This window comes from Solenopsis invicta, chromosome 12 (assembly GCF_016802725.1).
Source record: "Solenopsis invicta isolate M01_SB chromosome 12, UNIL_Sinv_3.0, whole genome shotgun sequence".
In the NCBI taxonomy this organism is placed as follows: domain Eukaryota; kingdom Metazoa; phylum Arthropoda; class Insecta; order Hymenoptera; family Formicidae; genus Solenopsis; species Solenopsis invicta.
The window spans coordinates 7,452,999-7,476,678 of NC_052675.1; the positions used below are offsets into that span (position 1 = coordinate 7,452,999).

Consider the following 23,680-nt stretch of genomic DNA (forward strand, 5'->3'; position numbering starts at 1 on the left):
TAATATTTATTATTACATACAATATTAATTATTAAATAATATAATTTTAAAATCAAATAAGTTGATATTTTAGCATTACAAAAAAAATAACAAAAAAATAACGAATCGTTATTTTTTTAAGTAACGGTAACGGTAACGCGTTACTTTATGAAATCGGTAACGAGTAACGGTAAACGAGTTATTTTTTACAAAGTAACAGTAACGCGTTACTTTTGTAAGGTAACGTTCCCAATTCTGTATGTGTGTAGCGTGCAAGCAAACTGTGCAAACAGCTAAAATGTGTTAAGAATGTGAAATAATTAAAATAAACATATGTATTTATTAATACTATTTGTATGACAATGAAAAATATAATACAATAGAGATTTTGTTCAAGGCACGACATAATAGCGTGGCAAGTTTCAATACGAATTATTAATATTCTAATATCAGGAGTAACACAAAGAAAGGCGTTGCACCATTACATTTATATGTTTTATAAAATAACGTTTAAGCTGCTTTAAATAAGAGTGGGCTGTTTCAAATAGCTCAAAACAAGATCATGTAAGTTGTCTTATTTAATATTAATAAAAATTACAAAGCCTTTTTCTTTGTACTCTGATAATATTTACAAGCTAAATATAATTTTTAACAATTAAGTACTGGTTAAACATTTGCAGTATTAGACACTAAGACACTTTTTTGAAAATATGTGGGATACCCAAGTATCAAGGCTGTTTTAATATTTGTCAATACTAACCAATATGAAAATAATTTTGATGTATAATCTTGTCTTGTAGTATCTTTCTTCTTTATCAAAAAGATAATTGTTATATATTTTTGCTAAACGCGTCTTAAAGTGCGCTTTTATTTTGTAAAATCTAGAAAAAAAAGGCACTTTATATACATAAAAACTGTGTCTATAGATATATAAATTCTTACGCATACAGCACCATTAATGTCAGAAATCAGACTGACATGATTTATAGTTATTTTTAATACTTTCTTGATATTTTATATGTATATTCACATATAAATATATGTATATATACATGTAAACATACATACAAGGTATTAAAAAAAAAAAACATTTAGCATTTATGTAGTAGATAGTACACACCATATTGACAAGAGTAAAAAAACCTTAGTGATTTATAAACACTGATGTCAACATTGCATTCGACATTTAGAAGCCAGAAAACTATTCATGATGCTAATATGTGAAAATGTTTATGTCTCAGAAACGGTTGAATTTTCGACCTATGTTTATTAAGGTTTTTTGCACAGTACGGTGTGTACTTACTATCTACCATATAAATGCTGAATGGTTTTTTTTAATACCTTGTGTATATATGTGCATATATCCAACTACACTGTAAATATGGTATTATTGAAAAAAACCACGTGAAGAAAGCGTTTATATGAAAATAAGGATTCTCTTGAAATACATACAACACATCGCATGATGAAAAGGAAATCAAACGCTTACTTAGTTTGAAGTGATGAATACATAGAAAAAATTGCGCTAAAATGGACCTGGCATTTACAATTCTTTTTAGAGAGTTGTATAAATTACAAAAATATTTTTTAAGGCACTTGCATGTAAGATAACAGTCACTTTAGTATAGTTCAACGCAGCAACGATGACACTACAGATATTTATAAACATATAAATGGATCGCGCGCGATGCAAGTTAGATTAGATATTGAATAAAAATAATATATAATCTGTAATTGCTTAGTGGTACTTTTAGCATTTACATTACATAAGTAGAAGAGTCTATAATATTCACATAACACTTTCATTGTTCAACAAGTATTTTTTTACAATATTGTCAGTAAAGAATTATTATCCGATTATTTATTAATTATAAATTGTCATGTCGCAATGTCCTAATATCTTTTAAGCACTTTGCGATCTCTCGCGAACGGTTGGAATCAATAAGTGCCTTTGAAAGTCTCAAAGTCTTTTACAAATGATGGACACGCGAATAAATAGGCAGTGTGGAACGTTCTATGTTACATTACTGCGCGTGAAACATCATTCAAAGTATAATGATTCATAGTATAATGCATACATATATACACACACACACACACACACACACATATTCACACACACATTCACACACACATTTGCGCTTGCATCTATAAAAACGTGTGGAAATTGAAATACGTGCTACAGCCGCGCCGCGCCGCGTGTGCGTTTGCGTTACGCAGCCACGTAACTCTCAATAGTTTAAATCGCTTGTCACAATTTTCTAGCTATCTACTTAAATATCGAGAGTGCAAGTTTCTGAGCCCGCCAATGTCAACGATCGGCATTCAAAGCGACATTCGCACATTTACGCGAAAAAAGAAAGAGTAAGAAAGAAATCCGCTTATCGGCCGATTATTAGAGCAAGTACGTATACTCGCTCGTTTCTCGATGTCGACGAGCTGCAGGTGCCTTTACGTAGCCACGACGAACCTCGCTATGATCGCAGTCACAATGCTGAGCACAAGCTGCTGCCTCTTTTCCAATGGATGCAGTGAACTCGCGGATGACCCAGAGTTTCCGTTATCGTGATTCGATGATGTGACGAGTTCGTCGGTTCCTCCTGTCGAATTCGAAATTTGAATCGTGGTAGCGCGTAAGGTGAAATTGCGATTGGATGCACGTGCAAGTGCGCACATTCGAGAGCGCGAAACAGCTAGTACAGGTTAAAGGAGAGTGCGCGAAGATGCCAGTTCTCACACTATCTCCTTCTCTCTCTCTCTCTCTCTCTCTCTCTGCCGTTGCCAGTTGACGTTGTTGCTGTAGTTGTTGTTGTTGTTGTTTGGAACTTTATTTGGTTTTTCCGCGCACAAATAAATAATCGGGATATTTGGCACGTGTACCGGTTGTGGGTCGCGCTCACTTTTTCCCGAATTCGGGATGTACATTGTTGTCGTCTGGAAAAGGCGATTGCTCCCGGTTAATGCGGGTGGTGGAGATCGTACTGACTTGCGAAGTGAGTCTCCTCACGTTTTTCTTTTGCAAATAAGTATTGCTGTTGTCTGTTTACAGCTCACAATCAGTATTTAGTGCTATTCACAGGCGCGTAATTTATATTTAAATACCAAAACTACCCGCCTTTATATACAAGATGTTTCCAGGTAAAACAGCCAAACTTAAAATATGAATTCAGGACCTCAAAACAAACAAAAATTTTCCTTTGGACGTATGCTCGCAAACGCTTTCGTCAAGAAATATTTACTTTTAAAGTTACAGAACTGTAGGAATAAATAATTGAAATATTTTTTGATTTAACACCATTAGATTTTTTTTGTAGGGTACTCTGAGGCAAAAAGTGTATGGAATACCTGTTAATGACCTTCAATCATTAAAACGAAGAATCGTACGAGCGTACGAAAAAATTACGGATGCACAATATTAGTCAGCCACTCGTTCTGTCATTGATAGTAATGTTTGTCTCCAGGCTAGGAGGTCATCATTTTTAACAAAATATTTAATGTGATAACTAATTTTGATTATTGTAAAGCAATAAAGAGAATATATTTTATTTCGACATTATTCATTCCTATACAGTTCTGCAACTTCAAACGTAAATATCTCTTGAACAAAGCGTTTGCGAGCATACGTCCAAAGGAACATTTTTGTTTGTTTCGAGGTCCTGAATTCATATTTTAAGTTTGGCTGTTTAACCTGGGAACACCTTGCATATTGAACATTCCATATCAAGTGAGCCTTTTTTTTCGTAAGGATCGACACTATTTATTTTCGACAAGAAAGATTTTAAGCCGTCTTTGGTCAAAATAAAATATCAAGTTCTTATGAAAGAAAGGTGGCCTACTTGACATGGAATGCTCGATATATACATATATATTTCCATTATTCTCATTTGATATTGCTATCTGTTTTGGAAGGAAAATAAAAATTTTCAACTATTGGTTACGTTGCAAAAATGAATAGCTAATACTACGATTAGCAATTACGTCGTAATCGTCGCACTGTGAAGGCAAATCATTTGCCATTTCGTTACAAGCACTAAATACATAAGAATGTACATATATCGATTACTTTATAATTAATATCGACTAATTAAGTGTATGCTAAACATCCCCGTGTTAGATATAAGTAATGAACACATGTCGCGCATGTATCTTATAAATTTTTTAGCTCTCCGTCTTCTATCTCGTGATTCTCTTTCGATCGAAAGACTTGGAATTGCAAATTTACATTTAGAACATCTGTGACTAGCATCCGTGATTAGCAGCAAAACCAGAATATTACATATTTATTAATTTTAATTATACTAGATTAATTTTATTAACAATTTTGCAAGTATAAAAGTAAAAAAAATACAAATTTCATATATGTATAAGAAGATTTTACGTAGAGTATCTCATACGTACAGTTTGTGCCAGGTATGCCTGGGGTCCAATTCTAAGGTCCACGTTTTGTTTTTAGTTGTTTTTACGTTCATGACTATTATAACCGAATGCTGCGTCAGCAATCATGAATGTATCGTAGTGTTACTTGTTATTTTTTGTTTATTTCAAACAAATTATGTTTTGACAGCCGGCCGATGTAACCTCAGTTTTGATCGGTGAAATCTCAGAAATATTCCAAAGCTTAATTGAAAGGAAACGGATCGAAGCCTTTGATAATTATCGTCATAAACACTCCGTTGTTGACTATCCTTACATTTATTAAGGAATACGGTAATGTCTCGAACCAAGTTTTATTATTAATTGTAATTGTGAGCAAAACAGCTCACAAAGTATATTTTCTTATTGCGAAATAATAGCACTTTTTATTTTCAAAACTACAACTTATCTGATATATCAAAGGCTTTGATCCGCTTCCTTTCAATTAAGCTTTGGAATATTTCTGAGATTTCACCGATCAAAACTGAGGTTACATCAACCGGCTGTCAAAACAATTTACTAACACTACATTCATGATCGCTGACGCAGCATCCGGTTATAATAGTCATAAACGTAAAAACAACTAAGAACAAACGTGGACCCTAGAATCGGACCCCAGACATACCTGGCACGAACTGTATACATACGTCAAAGAGAGAAACATTTGAGTTGCGTTCAGAAATCGTATCATTCATATCATTTGTACTCCTATGTATTATTTTATCTTCATTTCGTTGTTAACATTCGGTAACAAGAAAAATAAAAAATGATACATTGGAGGAGGCATTTCTGAACATAATTTTGATGGCTGGTTTCGTTGGAGGATACAATGTGCTCCGAATTCCTCTTATAGATTTTTAAATAATTATCTATTAGACGGCGCATACATACTTGTAATCCAAATAAGAATCACATCGATAAAATAGAACACGGAGAAAGAATATAAAGAGAATATGCATTTTCTCATAAACCCCATCAGCAATCAATATAGCTTTTAGGGAAAAAGGAGAGATTGTGCAATTCAGAATCAGTGCGTAACATGATTATTAGAAAACACATGTTTTTAAAATATTAATTTTCGATAGATGGATACCTGACGACGGATACCCGAGATTAAGTACATACTTGTGCAACGATGCGTGCATGTAACAGACGGTATTTGCGGGTAAAAATATTTTTTGAAGAAATTATTTGTGAAAAAAGTAATGTGTAGTAAGAGGAAAAGAACGAATAAAAATCAGAATTTACAATTCTAGGAAGGAGCAAGGATTTTCCGTTAGAGTCGACGTATTTTTTGTTAGAAGGAGCAGTTGGCGAAAAGAGACGCTTTTATGCTAGATTAAGTTCCAAACAACGCAAACTGTCAACGGCAGGGTGACTCTCATGCACCTCCCTGTTTCACGCTAGTGTGCAGGTGCACGCGTGTGCTTTCACGTGTACGGATTTTAAAATAAGTTGGTGCCGTGTGTTGATTTGATGAGACGTGTAACTTTGGTGTTACCCATCACTACTTTCTACATGTGTCATTCAAGTTATGATCGATGATGCAAGAAACACAAGGAAAGATTCATGCTTTATACAAGTCATATTTTTGAAACATATTTATGTACTAATAATACCTAACCTAAAATTTCATACTCTAGGAAAGGACGAAAATAGAGACATGTATAGAATACGCGTAAAGGAAGTAAAGAGGACGAAAGAGATATAAATAGCGTGCCAAAGTACCATAACCGTAATGTGCTAACGAACACCAACGAATGAAAGCCGTAAATTCGTGTAAGCGAGGCAAAAACAAAAAAAAACTCTTATTTCTAAAATATATTTACTCTTGTCTTGTCAAACTGGATGCGGCGACGATGATATACGGCGACATTTTGCGCGATCACCACATAATTTTCAACGTTTCGGTGTTTTCAAAAATAAAATTCTTCTCAACCGTCGCGTCGCCTGGCTAATAAATACTCTGGGCTTTAGCGTACAATAAAGTTTTAAGTATCAACAATATAATATCGACTTTATTTCAGCTTTCTAAAGTGATTTTACTGAATTCAAAACGCGCAAATCCACGATTATACGCGATGTGACGCGATGTGATTAGCGATTATACAGTTAAAATTATGTACAATTTTATGTTAATGTTAGTGAATGATGATGCGTTAATAAATTAATGTTTTATGTGGCACTAAATGTTAATTTAGCTTTATGAAATGCAAAACTATAATTAATACACCTTATTAATACCTTTCAACTTGGTAATGATGTGAATAGACATGTATAGAAAAAGACTGTCAAAATAATGTTATTGATGTTTCTACGTGTATAGAGACCAATCGTGCAAGCATTACTTAATTTTTCCATGTTTCAGTTACCTAATTTCGTAACTTCCGTGTCGATATATAGAGCTTCAATTGTGATACGTTTGCTAATGTTCAAAATACGTTTCATTATGTAGCGAAAACATATGCGTTGCGTCACATTTGTGATTTTAGCGATCTGTGATGTGATAAAAACGCACGAGATATGAAAGAATTATTTGAAATGATGACGCTCGTTGTATTGCGCATATTACAGCATTACAACATTCTCTCTCTCTCTCTCTCTCTCTTTCTCTCTCTCAAGTATTGCTTGCACGTGTCTTTTCACGCGATGTAGCCCTAGTATCGTAGTAGCCAGGTATATACGAGATACTAAAGTTTTTAATATCGCACTTCCTGCCTGCCTCCATACCAAGGGGATTATTTGTTTCCACGATTATTTTCAACGAATTAGAACAAGCGAAATAGACTACTAGGTATCCACTGTCGCGATTCTCCAAAACATTAATTTAAAAGAAGCGCAATTCATGCGAATTCGCGGAAACTTATTCATCTCGTTATTCTTAAGTTAACATTACGTTACGTTACGATGGCATGTTAATGGCAATTAATAAGTACAGTAACAATAATTGACGGACGTATCGATAAAAGCCAAAGAAATAAAATCTATGATTAACTATTTCACGAAGAAAATAAACGGGGAAATAAACTTGATGAATTTATTGAAAAAAACTGAGATTCCTTTTATATTCATTTTAAGGGATATTCAATTTGAGCTAAGCGTTGTCGCGGACAATGGATATTTTGACATTATTTTCGAGGCTAGGCAGGCGTCGATAAAGATCCTGTACCTGCGTCTAGAATGATGTCGCCAACGCTGTCAAGACTACCGTAATCGTCGTGTGTATCAGTATCAACCACGTCCAGATTACTGGCAATTGCGAATGGCCAGTGATCATTACCTAGTGTCCCTCTATTAGCGGACTTGCATCCGAACCACCAGTACGCTGTCGATCTTGGGAAAGCGGGCTTAGCGTCGTCCACCTGATAAATCCAACAGATAATTTTAGGTTTATTTATGTCGCATGCTCTAAGAGCACTTGGCTCACTTGAATCACTTTTATCACCAATCACAGCATTAGAATTAATGCTGTGATTGGTGATAAAAGTGATCCAAGTGATCCAAGTGCTCTTGGAGCATGCGACGCGAACAAATCTTTTATTTCATAAAGAATATAATCTTATAGATGTTATAGAAATGTAAATTTTCTATATAACGAGACACGTTCTATATATATATATATATATATATATATATATATATATATATATATATATATATATATATATATATATATTTAAATAATTCAATTCCATAATACGGTAGTGAAAAAGAATAAGTGTACATTATTACGTTCTCGATATTATTTTCCAATAGCAAACTATATATACATATATTTTTGTCATTATTATATATGTAACTGAGAGTAAAAATACCTATGTAACAAAAAACTAATTTGATACCCGTCGTACACTTGCCTTGAACATTCGGTCGTTGAATCGATAGTAGGCATTATCTTGGAAAAAGTACGTGAAACCTTTGTAGGTCACTGCCGCGTTAATGTGATTCGGTATGCCTTCCCAATTTTGGACGAGTTTAGGATAGTTTTTCTTAACTGGTGGCTTCGAAGCTGGATCGAAACGCCAGAATTTCGCGCCCTTGTAAAAGTAAATCTTGCCGTTTCCAGTCCATACGGTAGCTGCATCAATGTTATCGGGAATGCCGGTAAAACCATCGCTAATTTCCTTCGGATAATCACCGTCCATAGTTGTATTAATGTATCTCCAGTATTGCGTGCCCTGAATAATTACATATTGAATAATATCGATACGGTAATGTAAAAAAAACCAAATCAACTTTGGATTTGATTTTGGCTCGAGCTTGAACGGTTACCTTGAAAAAATAAGTCTTGCCATTTCTGTATGTAAATGCAGCGTCTATATTAGACGGAAGTTCCTTCCACGTGCTACTAATACGTCTAGGATAGCCGCTGGCCACACCGTTGTCCGTTAATTGCCAGTAATATTTTCCTGAAAATTAAAATTCCGTGATAGTATCTTAATATTCTTGCCCTTTTTTCTGTCTCTTCGCATTGTTACTAATAAAAAATATAATACTATTATTATAAAGCTTAATACGTACCCTTGAACGCAATTATATCGCCGTCTTTCGTATTAAACATCGCGTCGATCTTGGGATCTTTACACAATTCAGGATCTTCTTCGGCAGGTGGCAAAGGTCGCGCTCCTCGCGAATTGGTTTTCGTTCCATATAGAGCCTGAAATGATTTCGTATCGCTATTCTCGAGTCTAAACGCTATACATCCACGCTATGCGTCTACGTGCCAGTGTAACTTGTACATAGAATAGAAAATTTTAACTTTCGAGCATACTTGAATTGCGCTGACGTCATCTTGATCCAAAGTAAAGTGTGGATCGTAACCGCGGTAAAAAGGTGCCATCAGAGCTTCCTTGACATCGCTGTGACTTAAGCCAAGCGAGTGCCCGAATTCATGAGCCGCGACTTGAAAGAGATTGGTACCGCGATAACTTCTGATGGTCCATCGTTCGGAATCGTCAAAATGAGCATCACCACCGTACACGGGAAAGTACGCGTGTGCCAAGGTACCACCGGGTCCGTCAAAAGGATCACCGTCGCCATGCTCGCCTACCTCGAATCTGACTTCGATGTGAACCTAAACGAATCACTTTTACTTAGGAAAAAATATTACTCGCTCTGAGATCGGTTAGCTCGCGACTTGACGCAAGTAAACAGATATTATATATCTCGATGTCTTACATTTTCATGTCCCGTTTTGCGGGTAAACGTCAAGTCAGTTTCACCCGACCAAACGTTGAACGCGTTTGCGATTTCTTTGTCCACTTCTTGTTTGTTCAGACCAGTTGGATACTTGCTAATTTTATACGTCAGGTTCTTCGTACGCCATCTGGATCCTACGGTAAAGCATTTTATACGTGAGAGAACGCGTGGAGAGAAGTGCGAGAGGATATGTGCTTTGTTTCAAAATATTGTGACGTGATTCTCGTTCACCCAACACACACGCTCGCACGCACGCGCGCATACAAAGACCTTTCTTTTCGCGGCTATCAGCGTATGCATGTCCGTTACACGCCAATGTATCAATGTGAGTCTACACTATAGAATTCTGCTGCGATACACGTATGTTTCAACGTTCATGTATTGTTCCAATGTTGCGAATCTTCCACTACTATTGTTGCGACGCACGTGTTACTGCATCCTGGCGCATAAATTGTTTATTACCCATAGAAATTATAAAATCGCGGCTCGCGTGTTACATGCTCATTACAATTACACAGCCTACGATTTATGCAACAGTTGCGCGTATACGTGACAATTATATCGCGCATCTCGTTTCGACGTGGATTCTTACGCAACGCGATCTGTTGATCGCTATGCAAAATTCGAAAGAACTAAATGAGAAACAGTTTAGCACAGTTATATTGGATGTGTTAAATTTTTTTTGCACGACCAACGTCCTACAGGATGCACGCATGGCCGAACTTGGCACCAAGCAGGGTTCACTGAAACACGAAGCACACGTGCTTGGGTTCAAAGTCACGGTTAGCCAACGTAAACCTGCGATCGCTTTATTATTCCGTCACGTGTGAGAATGTCTTTACCAAAACTTTTTAGTTTTATTTTCAATGCGACATGACTAAAACGATTGGAGCATTGACGCGCCAAGTCGACGTTGGTCAAATATCGAGAAGCGTATCTTAGCGAGACGCTTCAACGCATAAATGTAAATATCCAAAAAAATGTACCATAATCACACGTTACACGTTTGAATACAAAGAATTTTCAAGAGTCGACTAGATGCTTTTTTTGTCGAAAGTGTCTCTCTCTCTCTCTCTCTCTCTCTCTCTCTCTTTCTCGTCGATTCGTTAGTACACGATCGTCAATCATCGTTTTATTGTTAGATCGCTAAGTGCATGCAAAATGCAACAGTTGATTCGAGTAAATTCATACGGCTGATTTAGAATGCATTTGGAACATCCGACAGACTGTTGTCGCGATATAGATCCACGTGACCCGTTTAGGGTGACTGACTCTGTATCACGTAGTGTTAGCGAGACAACGGGAAGTTGGGATGCGTGATTCATCGTAAAATTCAACGTAAAAGACTGACGTGTTAAACGTGATGTGTTAAAAAATCTGCATATTTATTATAGAATCTCGATATGTAACCGGTTTCTTTTATTATTTCATAGTAATTACGCTCAATGTAGTTTTTTTTTCAACTTTCCAACTTTTTTTACGATATTGTATTTTACGTAGACTTTCCATGAGTTTCAATAGGGAAATGTCCGTCGATTAGATAATCGATCGCGATCGATCAAACGTAAAATTGTGTCACGTCGCGCGGTTACGTCTACTGTCTCGATTGCATTAAGTTTTCTTCAATTTGTCAATTACGTCGATTAGTCGTGCAAAGTGACGAAATCTTTTGATTTTTCAATCAAGCTTTACATCAGACGTACCGTTTTCTATCACAATCATTCTACTCACCTTGAAGAGCGTATCTCTTTGATCTTCCATCGGCGGCTGGTCCAACTTTATCCTTAACACCGCATCTTGGTGTAGCCATAAGCTTAGCAGTCTCTTCATTTAATACACCTGAAATAAAAAATATGATAAATTTAAGAGTTGTTATGTATTACTCTTTACTCCCGGCGGGCAGAAGGATATTATACATGTTACTCTACGAAAATCAATATCTTGCGTTTTATCGCCTTCTATCATCTTCAGAGTAATTGCGCGATAAAAATAATTAGCTATCCGGAATCGATTGTAAGAATACAACAGTCCGTGTCGACGGATGTATTTTAGTGGTAGGCGGCACATCTCTAGGCAGTCTATGCTCTTTTGCGCGCGCGCGCGCGTGTGTTTATGTGTGTGCGTGTGCGTGTGTGTGTTTATGTGTGTTTATGTGTGTGTGTGTGTGTGTGTGTGTGTGTGTGTGTGTGTGTGTGTGTGTGTATTTCTCGTATTCTATGCACGTATTAATTTCTCATGTATGTATGCATAATGTGCATAGTATGTGGGAATACTCGTGCATACGCTACTACTAGTTTCTCAGCGCAGTCACGCGACTTGATATTTACAGATTCATCGTTGCTGAGCGGCGGAGCGCAATGTGCAACAAAAATTATACAATATTTTTTTCAAGCCTCAATCTTATGTGAGAAAAATATATCGCATGCAGTTAGTTTTTATAAATGCACTGTTTTACATTTTATTCAATATTTCTTTTTGATCGTGATAAAAATGATTTTGTTACGTCTCGAATCTAACCGAATTGTAATGAATACCGACGCGTTATGGAAAGTAATATTAAAATTCAAGTGAAAGTCACATGATTTCTGTATGCGTTTGCACTATATTTCTTTTTAAAAGTTACATTTATTAGCAATTGCAAATACATTAACAATGCAGCAGATTGCAGTTGGCAAACACGCTTCATCTCGAATAATGCCGCTACCGATGGCCTACAATTTTACAGTTAGATCACTCTTCCGTTCACCTTCGCTTTTTATTGGACTTTATCGCTCGTGTTTCGCCCTGGACTCTCGTATAGTATGTATACTACTAAAATGACCGTCGAGGCCCCCTCCCTTTCTCTCTTTAATTGATCTTTTCCATTACTTCCTCTCTTTTTTTATATGTTTTGTTTGTATATTATATATTCGCAAACTAAATGTCATCAAAAATTTCGGTCCTTATAATTATTAGCTTAATTTGCAAAACACTTATTTTAAGATCTGTTGCGTATTTTCCAAATCGATATTTCTTGTAGCAAGTATTTCCCAAAATGATTGCCCGCCACTAGAGAGACGGGACCATTACTACATTAATGACTCATTGACTGGAACGTTGAGTTTGCGTTTCATCGAATTCTGAATCATCGCTGTTCATTATCATTAACGATCTAAATCGACCGGGGCAAGGGGGAGGGGGGGAAAGAGACATTGACAGGGAACCACTGTTATCGCTCCTCGAACGATTTGACATTGTACATGAAATACAAATAGACACATAAAAAGTTGTTTTTTTTTCTTTTTTTTTTTCAGTCATACACTTGCAGCACCGAATAACCGCATTCTTCGTAATTTTCCGTTTGAATCACCAATACCGATGCATCCATTAAGATTCGATAATAGGTAAAAAGAAAAGAAAAAAACTCATTAGGTCCTACGATTATACATACGATACACATGCATATATATTACATGTTTATATATACATGCATGTGCAATGTGTTTAAGAATAAATTTAGACAAGTAAATAAAGTTTAACATACCTGTTATATTAAGGCCAGCAAACGCTTGGAATTCTTCTATCGCTGTCGTCAGCTTCTCCTCGCTTAAAAAGGCACCATTTTCCGGATTTATCGGCGGCAAATATCCGTATTGCGACAGATAATTCTGTAACATTTAAACATGCTGTTCCACGCATCTCTCTTAAGAATTTGTTATAATGTAACGTATGCACATCTATGCAGGTATCATTTAACTTTTCTCACTATTACAGTGATCAAACTGTAGCGATATTTTCTAGAATCGAGATTAAAGAAAGATATTGTGAAGGATATCGCGCGCGCACGAAATTGCATGCAGAAAGTCATTTTACGTCATTCCGCAAAGAAAAGAATTGAAGAATCTCCGGCCTCGGTGCCATAATGTAACATTGACGTTTTACGAGCTTCGTCTTACGAAGGCGAATAACTAAAGATAGAGGAACTTTTCTTATCCACGTGTAAATTTGCCGACGCCCTCGAGTTTGTCGGTCTTGTTCCGATTGTTTGTTTATTATGTAATTATAATTGCGCAGGTAAGAAATCTCTGCAAGTGTTATACCTATAGTACTACGTCACCGGCATCGCACGGATTCAGCCTCCTCCAAGTGTTTGGTTTTTGCCAATACACAGGCATCGCTTATCGTTGCGGCACAACGTGCAAATGCCAATCGTACGTGACATATTTCTAATTCACCATCTAAAATATACCGATCCGATATGTTACGACAAGACGTGCTCTTTTCTTGCGAAGAAGCGCAAAGAGGCTCGTGTCGCAAGGATGATACGACCCGCAGAAGATCGTCATTAGAGTCAATTCGGATGACGTTACGTACGAAGTACAGATTACCTCCTTAAGAATGACTCATCCCTTATATCGGGCACGGAAAGCGCTGTCTACTTCTCTCGCGCGTTCTAGATTCGTGTAAAATAGTCATCTTCACAGAGCTCACTCGTTTCTAATGTGCCATTGCAATTTGCAGTGGTAGCGCGTGTCGCACGCGTGAAAAGCGTGCATTAGCCAATCGATTTGCTATCGCGTGCATTCTTTCGGCGCTACCTTTCTCTGTATTGATTTTGTTCCTATCCGCGGTACTCGACCAGCCGCCACCGCCGCCGTCGCCGCACAAACGCGTATTCCTAATGCGCGCGTACAATACTAGGACAAAATTCAACTCTTCACTTTGCGCGTGTATATCGAGAAAGTATATTCGACTTAATCGAATAACGTTGAAATTTGAATAAAACGAGACGAGATCATTGTTATTATTGTAAAAACTTGAAAACTATTTGTACAAGGGATGGAGTGTCGAACACTCGCGAGGTCAACATTAGAGAATCCGACAATCGTCGCATCAATTTCTATTGCGCAAAGGAGTCAATGCGATGTAAGTCACGCGAGAATTACCAAAGTAATCTCGTATTCCTTGGATTTAGGCGGATTAGGCAAGCAGCTACGACGCGCGACGAGGCGAGGGGACTGACCTAACTGACAGCGGGATTTACTGTTAGTTAACGACACTTACGCACACTTATGTCTCGATTAATATTCCATTCAGTTGAACAACACGTTGCACGATCAACGTCAGAATATCGTGTATCATTTAGAATTATTCGCGGAAAATCTTTAAGGAAACATCATAGGACTTTCCGCAATTGATGCAAAATTACGATACTCTTTCTCGCGCGATTATACAGATTTAAACATGAAACGATTGGACTTTGTTATTCCGTTAACTGGATCAGCAACAAAAGGTGATTTGTAGTGTAATTCCGAAGTTGCTGCGTGAGTCATGCCGTTGCAGGGAAGGAGAACGCATAAAGAGTATATTCATTCGGATGTTTTCGCAGCAGTAATCCGATGCATCCCTTGATAACGATGCAACGTTTTCAAGTGTAGTCTTATGTCATTGATTCATACTTTTGGATCAAATTAATCACTTGTACTCTGAATGAAATATTAATGTCTATCACAACCGTTTTCATTGTGTCATAAATGCAATGATCGTTACATCGCAACTACTCGCTACAATTTTTCAATGTTTCTTCTTTAACAGAGTTTCGTTACCAAATTTTACAGTGTGAGGAGTTTAACGAGAGAGAGAAAGAATGCGTGTGCGTAACTTTTATGAATTTCCAGAACTATATCTCGTTGATAAGAAATTACTTTCGTAAGACTGGACGGACGATAAGTTAAATAAATATTAACGTTTAATTTCACCAACGTTTAAATAAATATTAACGTTTTCTTCCGGTTGATTCAGCGGGGTTTATCCTTTTTCGACTGTTTCTTTACACACACACAGTTAATTATATTTTTTCTTTTCTATCCAACGGGTCAAGAGAGAAAGATGAACCGTGCGAGAAATGAGACGGTAAGAAGAACACGCCTAACGAGATGATTCAATGTCCTTACGAATCACAAATTTCGTAATTCACTCCAGACAAGTCAACTTCCACGAAGGTTGAGATTTTTATGAATGAACGTAAGTGGAGTGCGCCCGTACCCACGCGCGTGTGTCATGCGTGAATGATTCCCTTCCTATCTTCCCCTCCGCTCTTTCTGTGCATATTATATACAAACATATACGTATTTGTGTGTACGGGTGAGTATCTTTGCGTATACCTGCACATGTATGTTATACTACGGCGCGACTGAATCAGCCAATTGGTTTTCCACGTATTCGATAACTTGACTCAGCCAGCACTGCACCGCGCCGCGGCCGAGGTGTCGCTGGAATTCAAGGTTTTCCTAATGAATACTAATCATCGATCGGCGGGCATTGGCAGCGATTGTCTTCAATTAATTGCGAATGGGTGAAGTACACCGAGATGATTAACGTATCTATTACTAATGTACGTCTGCGCGCACGCGCGCTCGTGTGCGTCTACATAGACACACGCATATTTATATATCGTTAACTGTCCAAATTGCTCGTGAATTGAATTTTGATTAAATTGTAGCGTTTTGGTAACTAAATATAAGGGGGACACAATTATAGTGCCTGCCTCGAGCACGGAAGGCACATGTACACGCGATTGATGATTATCCGGATGTTCCTTGTGTAACCGGAAACGTACGCGCGGAAAGATGCACAATACATTGGTTGAAAAACCTTGGTTACAATTATATTTTATGACCGCGCATGAATCGCTTAAGTCGGAATAACGTTCCGAGTGCAACCAGAGAGTCTTAATACACGCGCAAGATTATATTCTTTAAGTTTAATTTTATTTTACAAAACGAAACGTATAGAAATTTTTTAACGTTGCAACAAAGAAAAAAAAATTGGCGTATAAAGCCTCTGAAGAATAGTTATTTTTTCTGCACACGATCGGCAGGAATTCATTCCTTCCTAGTTATATCATACCTATCTTTTAGAAAAAAAAAACTGATCAAGTATCCGTCGTTTAATTACGTCACCGAATGCCGTATGAATTTTTTATCTGCAACTCGTGTCTGCGAATTAACATAACGAATTTAGCATGGCAAGAGAAATTTCTTATCGTCGGTATGAATTTCTCGTAGAGAAATCTCTCGTACTTACAAAACGTGTAATTTTTGTATATCGTTGCTGCCGTAATTATACCCGCGTTAAGCACGAAATGTTTCATATCCAGGTTACCTTGAATCCATCTTTCAAGGTATACCGCAAGTATTCTTTTGAAAGTACAAAGTCTGCGCCTATTGATCTTGTGGATTTGGATACCGTCGATATATACGTTTATCATCCAAGACGTGTACGAATTGTATTACAATGATGTAATTGAACATAGAGAAGAAATTTTCCACATGTTTTCTTTCGTGTATCTACTAATCCTCTTGAAGTGACGGACCAACGACTTGATATACGTTACTCGCCCTATATCAAGTACAATGCTCTCGTTTCCGTGACCTGAATTTTTGCTTCTTGAAATTTCGTGTTACTTGCAAACGTATAGTAATCAATGACTTTTGCAGTAGATTGCAACAGCGTTTAATTTCTCTACGCAGTATCCAATCTGAGATGTTTAAAAGATACTGCCAAAATTAATAGGTTTTTACAGTTTTCTCTCAATAATTCTTTATTCTCCTGCTATCTTTTCTATATATTATTTTATACAGCAAATGAAAATTTGAAAATTTGACTTAATATTCTGACGAAAATAGATAAAGGTAGTATCTAGGTCAACCTGTACGTCAACTTGTACGATTAGTAGATAGCAGGATACCGCAAAGGCCAAGTGTTTTATGCTAATGAAAACTCGAGCAACTCTGTCTCAACATAATGTCTCTTCCGAATACCGCTTAGAATCATGTTCGCGATATTAACCGTCAAATTTAATTTCATTGATTTCCATCGTTTCCTCTCTTTCCGATTATATATCATATCATAAGAAATGTCGTCATCTTCGTCGACATCGTTACTACAATAATTTTATCGTTTTATTGAAAGTCACGAAACTTGCTGTGCCTAGAATCAAGAGTATCCGATGCGCGTGAAATGCGTCTAAATAATCGAGTTTGTGTACACGCGGTATTTTATCTTGCGTTATCAACGATAACAACCTGGTTCAGCGTCCATATAAGAATTCTTTTTTTCTTTTCTTCTTTCAAACACAATAACTTGTAATACGTAAATTATGCATGATTCTAACCCTTGTGATGATGTCTGTGCTGTACATACGCGCGCACACATCTCGTACAGCACAGAATGTTACGGGAAAAAAAAATTGTTAACTTGACCAAATTTTTAAAACTCAGTTAAATTTTTTTCACTTCAAGTATTTATTTATTTGACTTAAGTACATCAAATATTTAAATTTCAATTTAAGCATTTATATATTTAATCTTTTGTCTCAGTGTATGTATATACATATATATTCTTTTTTTCTATCTCTAACTAAATTACTCAAACTATTCCAGATTCTTACACGTGCCGCAGGCTACATCTCATTTTTCCATAAACTTTGAGTAGTAGAAATAAGGGTTTCTCTCCATCGGTTATATACGATCGATATCTAGCCGCCTACGTGAAAGCACGAGTGGACAAAGAGATAACAAATTTAAAAGATTAAATTGTCGTAGGCGTGGTTTGGTCTTGTAATGTGAAAGAATAAAACGCATCTTTAGCAGTTGTTGGCATTATGAATTTGGCACGTATTAGCGAATGTGAGTCATATCTTAATTCAAGTTAATAAATGTATCTACAGGATATCCTGGACATTCCAGGAAAATAAAAAGTTTTCTTATCTTCTTTGAAATATATTCCTATCTCCTATATCAATCTCTCAATCAAATCTTTTGTCTAATTTCTTTATTTTTGCTTATTTTTACAAATTTCCGTCGGGAACATTTCAAGCGATACGTCTCAATTTTCCTCTTTTAATCTTTTAATTACGAAATGAGATTAATTGCTCGTGTATGTTAATTTAGACAAATATTGTTACAAAAATGAATGTGTTATAAAACAGTTAGTTAAGGGTCTTTCTTATTGTTAGTTAAGAGTCAATAAACGCTTAAACGTATTTATTGTTCAGGTCTTTGAATCAAAATTTTGAATCATAATTTCATCATTGTATACATTCGATAACTATAAAATAATTAAAAAAAAAAACATGATTCTATAGAAAAAAACAATCTTTTCTTTGATCGCCAAATGCTGTCCAATTGAATAATTTCAAGTTTGTTAATTATAAAATAAAAAAAAGTGCATAAAAAAAGTGTCGAGTATCGCATCGACCTTGAAGAGGTCTTTGTCAACGCGAACGCCATCAGTATTCCACGTCCTCTTCTTTCGCGTTGTTTGAATATAAAAAATAATTCTCCGACCATCCACCGCGCTGCTTTGTACAATATGCTTTTTCCGTGTATAATCTCACGGTAGCTTTTACGCTTAATAAAAGTAGCGTAAGTCAAAGCTCGAAAAAACAAATTTAGATAATGATTTAAATGAGTTTACACGTCAAAAGATAGACATGTTATTTTTACAAAATTAAAACGAAATCTGATACCCCGTTTTTTAAATACTGTATCAATCATTAAATCGATGTATAACTAAATATATCTTCGTTAAATAATATCGCAATAATATCGAATCGAGTATAAGTAATAATAATAATTGAAACGCGCGACACTTATCATCTTGTCATTTTATCTATTTACGTTCCGTCACGTTGCATCGATAGGAAAGCAACTGATTTGACCAAGCTGTGCGATTGCAGAATAATTTAACATCTTTTTGACATTGAAAAATACTATTATGATTAATCTACTATTTCCGAAAGTTTTTATAGACAAATATCGACCCATGAAGCTTGCCCGAGATGAGATTAATGCGCTTACAAAATATTTAAAATTTGAATAATAACATTGGAAGGTTTCATCTAGAAGCATGTTGCGAGATTAGTAAACGATGAAAGCGAGTGATTCACAAAAAAAAAGTCTTAAAAGTCGCTGATTCAGCAGGAATAGAAGTAAAATGATTGAGCTCGCAAGTAGCGCGCGATTTAAGTTTATACGTCACATGAGTCATCGCGGTGCAACAGACACAAATGTGAATTTTTCTTTTTTTTTCCATTTCCAATAATCGATAATTCAACATTTCGAGCTTATAGGCATTAGCATCAATTGACATTGATGCTAATGCGTATAGGGATCGGAGTAGTTAGAAGTGCGTTTTGCTTAAAGAAACACTCGTAATCAGAGGACTCGGAGCAATGCGATACCGAGATACATTTGTACGACGGTAATCAATGACAAAGCATATAAAAGACAGACGTTTAAGCAAATTAAGATTAACAGTTGAATACGGATTGTAGCGAGAATAATCCTTTAAGTAGTAGAGTGTATTACATAACGTACAGTTGCACGTGCGTATTTCACGTGTCGAGTTACGTAAATCATACGGACGCATTCGCGGAAATAGAAATAGCGGTTTCATCGAGAAATCAAACAGTCACTTTATTACGCCTGATGATTATATTGACATGTGCACGAGCATTATTGCACCCAAACGATTAATAAGAAACTATTTTTCATCTTTAACTTATCTCACATATCTCGTTATCGGTTTTTTTTTTAGATTTGACCGACGATTCTTCGCTCAATCGCTTCAGTAATGCAAGTGATGCAAATTTTCCGATAAGTCTATCTGCTTATGCGTTTCTTTTGGAACGCATAGGAATATTTATTGCCTAACGATTTAAAAAACCTCTCGATTATTCAGTTGTAAGGAAGAACATTTTATTATCAATAACACTGACTATTGGTGGCACGTGTCTTATCGATAGGTGTAGTGCCATCTCCGCGAGTTTGTCGGACGCACGGCACGGCGTGGCGCCGCTAATAGCGTACCTTGATTTTTTTTTTCTTGTCTTTCTCTCTCGCCCACGTGTACTCGACGCTAATCGTTACGACATATCGTTCGTGCTTGAGAACAAATAAGAGCGTTTCAAGTGCTTGTGCAAGAGCTGCATCTTTGCTTTATTCTTCAATTTATGCGTTGAAGAAAGCTGTCGAGCCACCAGTGCTGTTAAACTTGTAAAAATATCATTGTTGTATCGCATTAAACTCACTCCCCCACGCGTCTTGATCGAAAATCCTCTTATTCCATTTATAGATAGGATTTATATTTGTCCAACGGTAAACTTTTACTATCTATATGTAGCAATACAACGAAAGATCTCCGCGGGGGATCTTCAACTTGAACGACACAATAAAATAATAAAAGTAATCCGTAATCCCTTTACGGAACGAAAATTATCTTTTTATTTTGTACAATCGAGATATATAATCGGGAAGAAAACGGGCCGAAGCCCCCTTAAAAGGGGCCACTAACTTGTAAAAGAGCAAACGCGAAAAAGCGCTAGATCGAGCGATGATGAGAATATCTATGATCGGATCGTTATTATTCCAATGACGGCCAGTCCGTGTTCAGACTGTGAATCCGATGACGATTACGGTGACAAAGGCCAACATACGCGACTCTGCATAGTGTATTTCCGTGTTGAGGAACATACATTATTTACAATTTCCTAGTATAATTTAACAAGAAAAAACTGAAAAAAACGTACTTGCGCGACTTGGATGACATGGCACCTTATCAAGAACTGGACAATAATGTATTATGGTTGGACAAACCTATATCATATTGTCGGATTCAATCATATCAGCGAAAAAAAAATGAATTTTGCTAATTTTGTATTACTTTAAGATTTTTAAAACTTTGGAAGATATTGAAAATGCTTTTGTTTCGTGTGTATTGAGTTTTGTTTAAGATCACGGTCATTTTTGCAGATACACGCGGCGATATACTTTTTTTTTTCCACTCTAAATATGCATACTCACCAACACAGTAATTATTGATTGACATTGCATGTCACTTTTCTACTGTTTCATATAAACAAGTGTGTGCCGTGCGATGACGAGTATCGTAGCAGAATAAATTAATAAATATTCATCCAGTTATCCACCTCTTACATATTTTTCAAGTTAAAATCTTGGCATTTCTTATTAACTATGACACGTGGATGTATTACAGATTATATTAAAATTGAGTTAATAAATTAATCCAAATTTTCGCTACGAGTTCCAAGTCGCGATTTGTTCGAGTCAATCAACGGTTGTTGAATTGAAAATAAGTCGATGCAAGGTGCCGCGTTTCTATCTGTTCTAGAACGCCAGATAACACAGAAGATATTTCAGAGTTTACTTACACCGATAATTGAGTTTGTTATCGTGCTTCCAAATATGTAAGATTTTAAGTCTTAATACAGAATTTGCTGCTAGCGTATCGCTCTAATAGAGTCCGCAAATCTGACCTTTATGCGTGACAATAAATAAACAAAAAAATGTTTAAAAATGCTCGATTCGTCGTAGCGAGGACGTTGCAAAGATAATTTGGGATACTCAACGTAATCGCATATCAGCATCAGAGATAAACATTTTTCCTTGGAATGTTACTCGCCGTTCTAACGCGAATACGTGTGCGCAATGCCATCTTGCATTACTCATGTGTGACGCATCGTGAGGATTACATCTCTCTAGACCGTTTTCTTCTTTTTCCCGAATATCGGCGTGCAAATAATTCACTGTATCTCGCGACAAATTTCCTGCGTATACATCAATTGTACCAATGAACTGATAGCCTTGATAAACTTGATTTCCAGAGTTACGTTATAGCTTTGTGTGTCTATACATATATATATTTTTTTCTGTTTGTATAAAAAAGCAATTATTTCAATTTTCTTACCGCGGCAGTGTTGTCGCTGATGACTACATTGGTCGGTGCCGCTTCCGTATTCGCGTACAAAACGAGGAGCGCTATCATCATCAGGTAGATATCGGCTCTTCCTTGTCGTGAAACAAACTCGGTCCACCTCGTCATAATTCCGATGTTGCTTTCGATCCAACTCGTGCTCGCGTGATGAGCTAGATTTCCGCAATGGAATTGATCACCGTAACGTCCGTAACTTACTCGTCGGTATATGCGCTTCTCTACTCTACTCGCTTCTTCACACACCCCCTGGAGGAACACTGAATACACACGCTGCACGTGTTTTTTCGAAGACACCTCGTTGTAACCGTTGTTAAAAATCGCAACGTCAGACGATGCCAGATAATGGATATGTACTTGGAGAATACGTCTTGTTTATTAAAAATGTACTATCGGGATCTCGACGTGTTACTCTTCGCATTAATTCTCCTCGCGAAGGAAACGATATCCTTCGATATCAATCGTTTTCAACGTAGTTCTCGACAGAGTACTTGGCAGGGTGGCGGTCTTAAACGTGGTTGCCACAACACTATCGATCTCGTGGTGTTTTCCTCGCTGATGGTTCGCTTCAGGGCTCTTTCGTTCTGTTGCTTCAAACGCGATCCCTTGCCGTATTCGCGTGTACGCGTCCTACATGCACCTCGTTCGATTTTCAATTCGACAGAGACCTCCCTCTTCCGTTAATTTTTGTAGAGATAATCCGTTTCGAAATGAACTCGAAATCGAGGAGCAAAGAAGACAAAGAAAGAGAGAAAGAAAGAGAATGAGAAGGGGTGGGGGGAGGGAGGAAGAAATCAATAGTAAGGTTGGAACGAGTAAGGATGGATCATAGACTGGTGATCTACGTTAAAGGTGAACCGAGAGCCGATGAAAAACGCGGATACGCGGTTCTGCTCTATCCGAAGTCCACCGCTACTCTGAATCGTAATCAGTCTGCCACTGACTTTTATCGAGATCTCCCACCATAAGCGCGATGGCCACGGTCACCAATCGCGCGCCACGGCGCTTCTACACGTGCAGGTACATGTTGCAGCTCTGCTGCCTTCACGTGCGCGACAGTTAGTCAGATCGGGTGCAAAGGATTAAGTTTCAGGGAATACAAACTTTTTTTTCCGTACTCCCTTAATCTTATCGCGAGAGAGTCGTCTATTATTAGTTGACGTTAAAGATCTCGCGATTGCGAATTTTTTGCCTTTTTTTCTTTTTCTTACATGTATAGATAATATCAAGATAATATACTAAACATTTCTGACTTGCATTAATCACGTACCTTTTATTGCTGGTCCATTTTTCGAATCTTTGATTAAATAATTAT

The 23,680-nt window shown here is 36.8% G+C and overlaps 1 protein-coding gene across 5 annotated transcripts; it reads right to left on the bottom strand.

Annotated features, from left to right (window-relative positions):
- Positions 1–299: 299 nt before the first annotated feature.
- Positions 300–23,303, bottom strand: LOC105198300 (matrix metalloproteinase-14). Of its 5 annotated transcripts, none has more exons than XM_011164966.3 (10): positions 22,342–23,303; positions 13,115–13,238; positions 11,323–11,430; positions 9,571–9,725; positions 9,164–9,466; positions 8,914–9,049; positions 8,665–8,801; positions 8,250–8,570; positions 7,673–7,754; positions 300–2,579 (listed from the first exon to the last, which is right to left on the bottom strand). In XM_011164966.3, exons 1-10 carry the CDS (start codon positions 22,474–22,476, stop codon positions 2,431–2,433), a joined length of 1,650 nt encoding a protein of 549 aa, XP_011163268.2. In that variant the 5' UTR covers positions 22,477–23,303; the 3' UTR covers positions 300–2,430. The 5 variants fall into 5 exon arrangements, with proteins under 5 accessions (XP_011163268.2, XP_011163269.2, XP_011163266.2 ...); XM_011164967.3 differs by having other exon boundaries at positions 300–2,913; XM_011164964.3 differs by having other exon boundaries at positions 7,562–7,754.
- Positions 23,304–23,680: the final 377 nt, after the last annotated feature.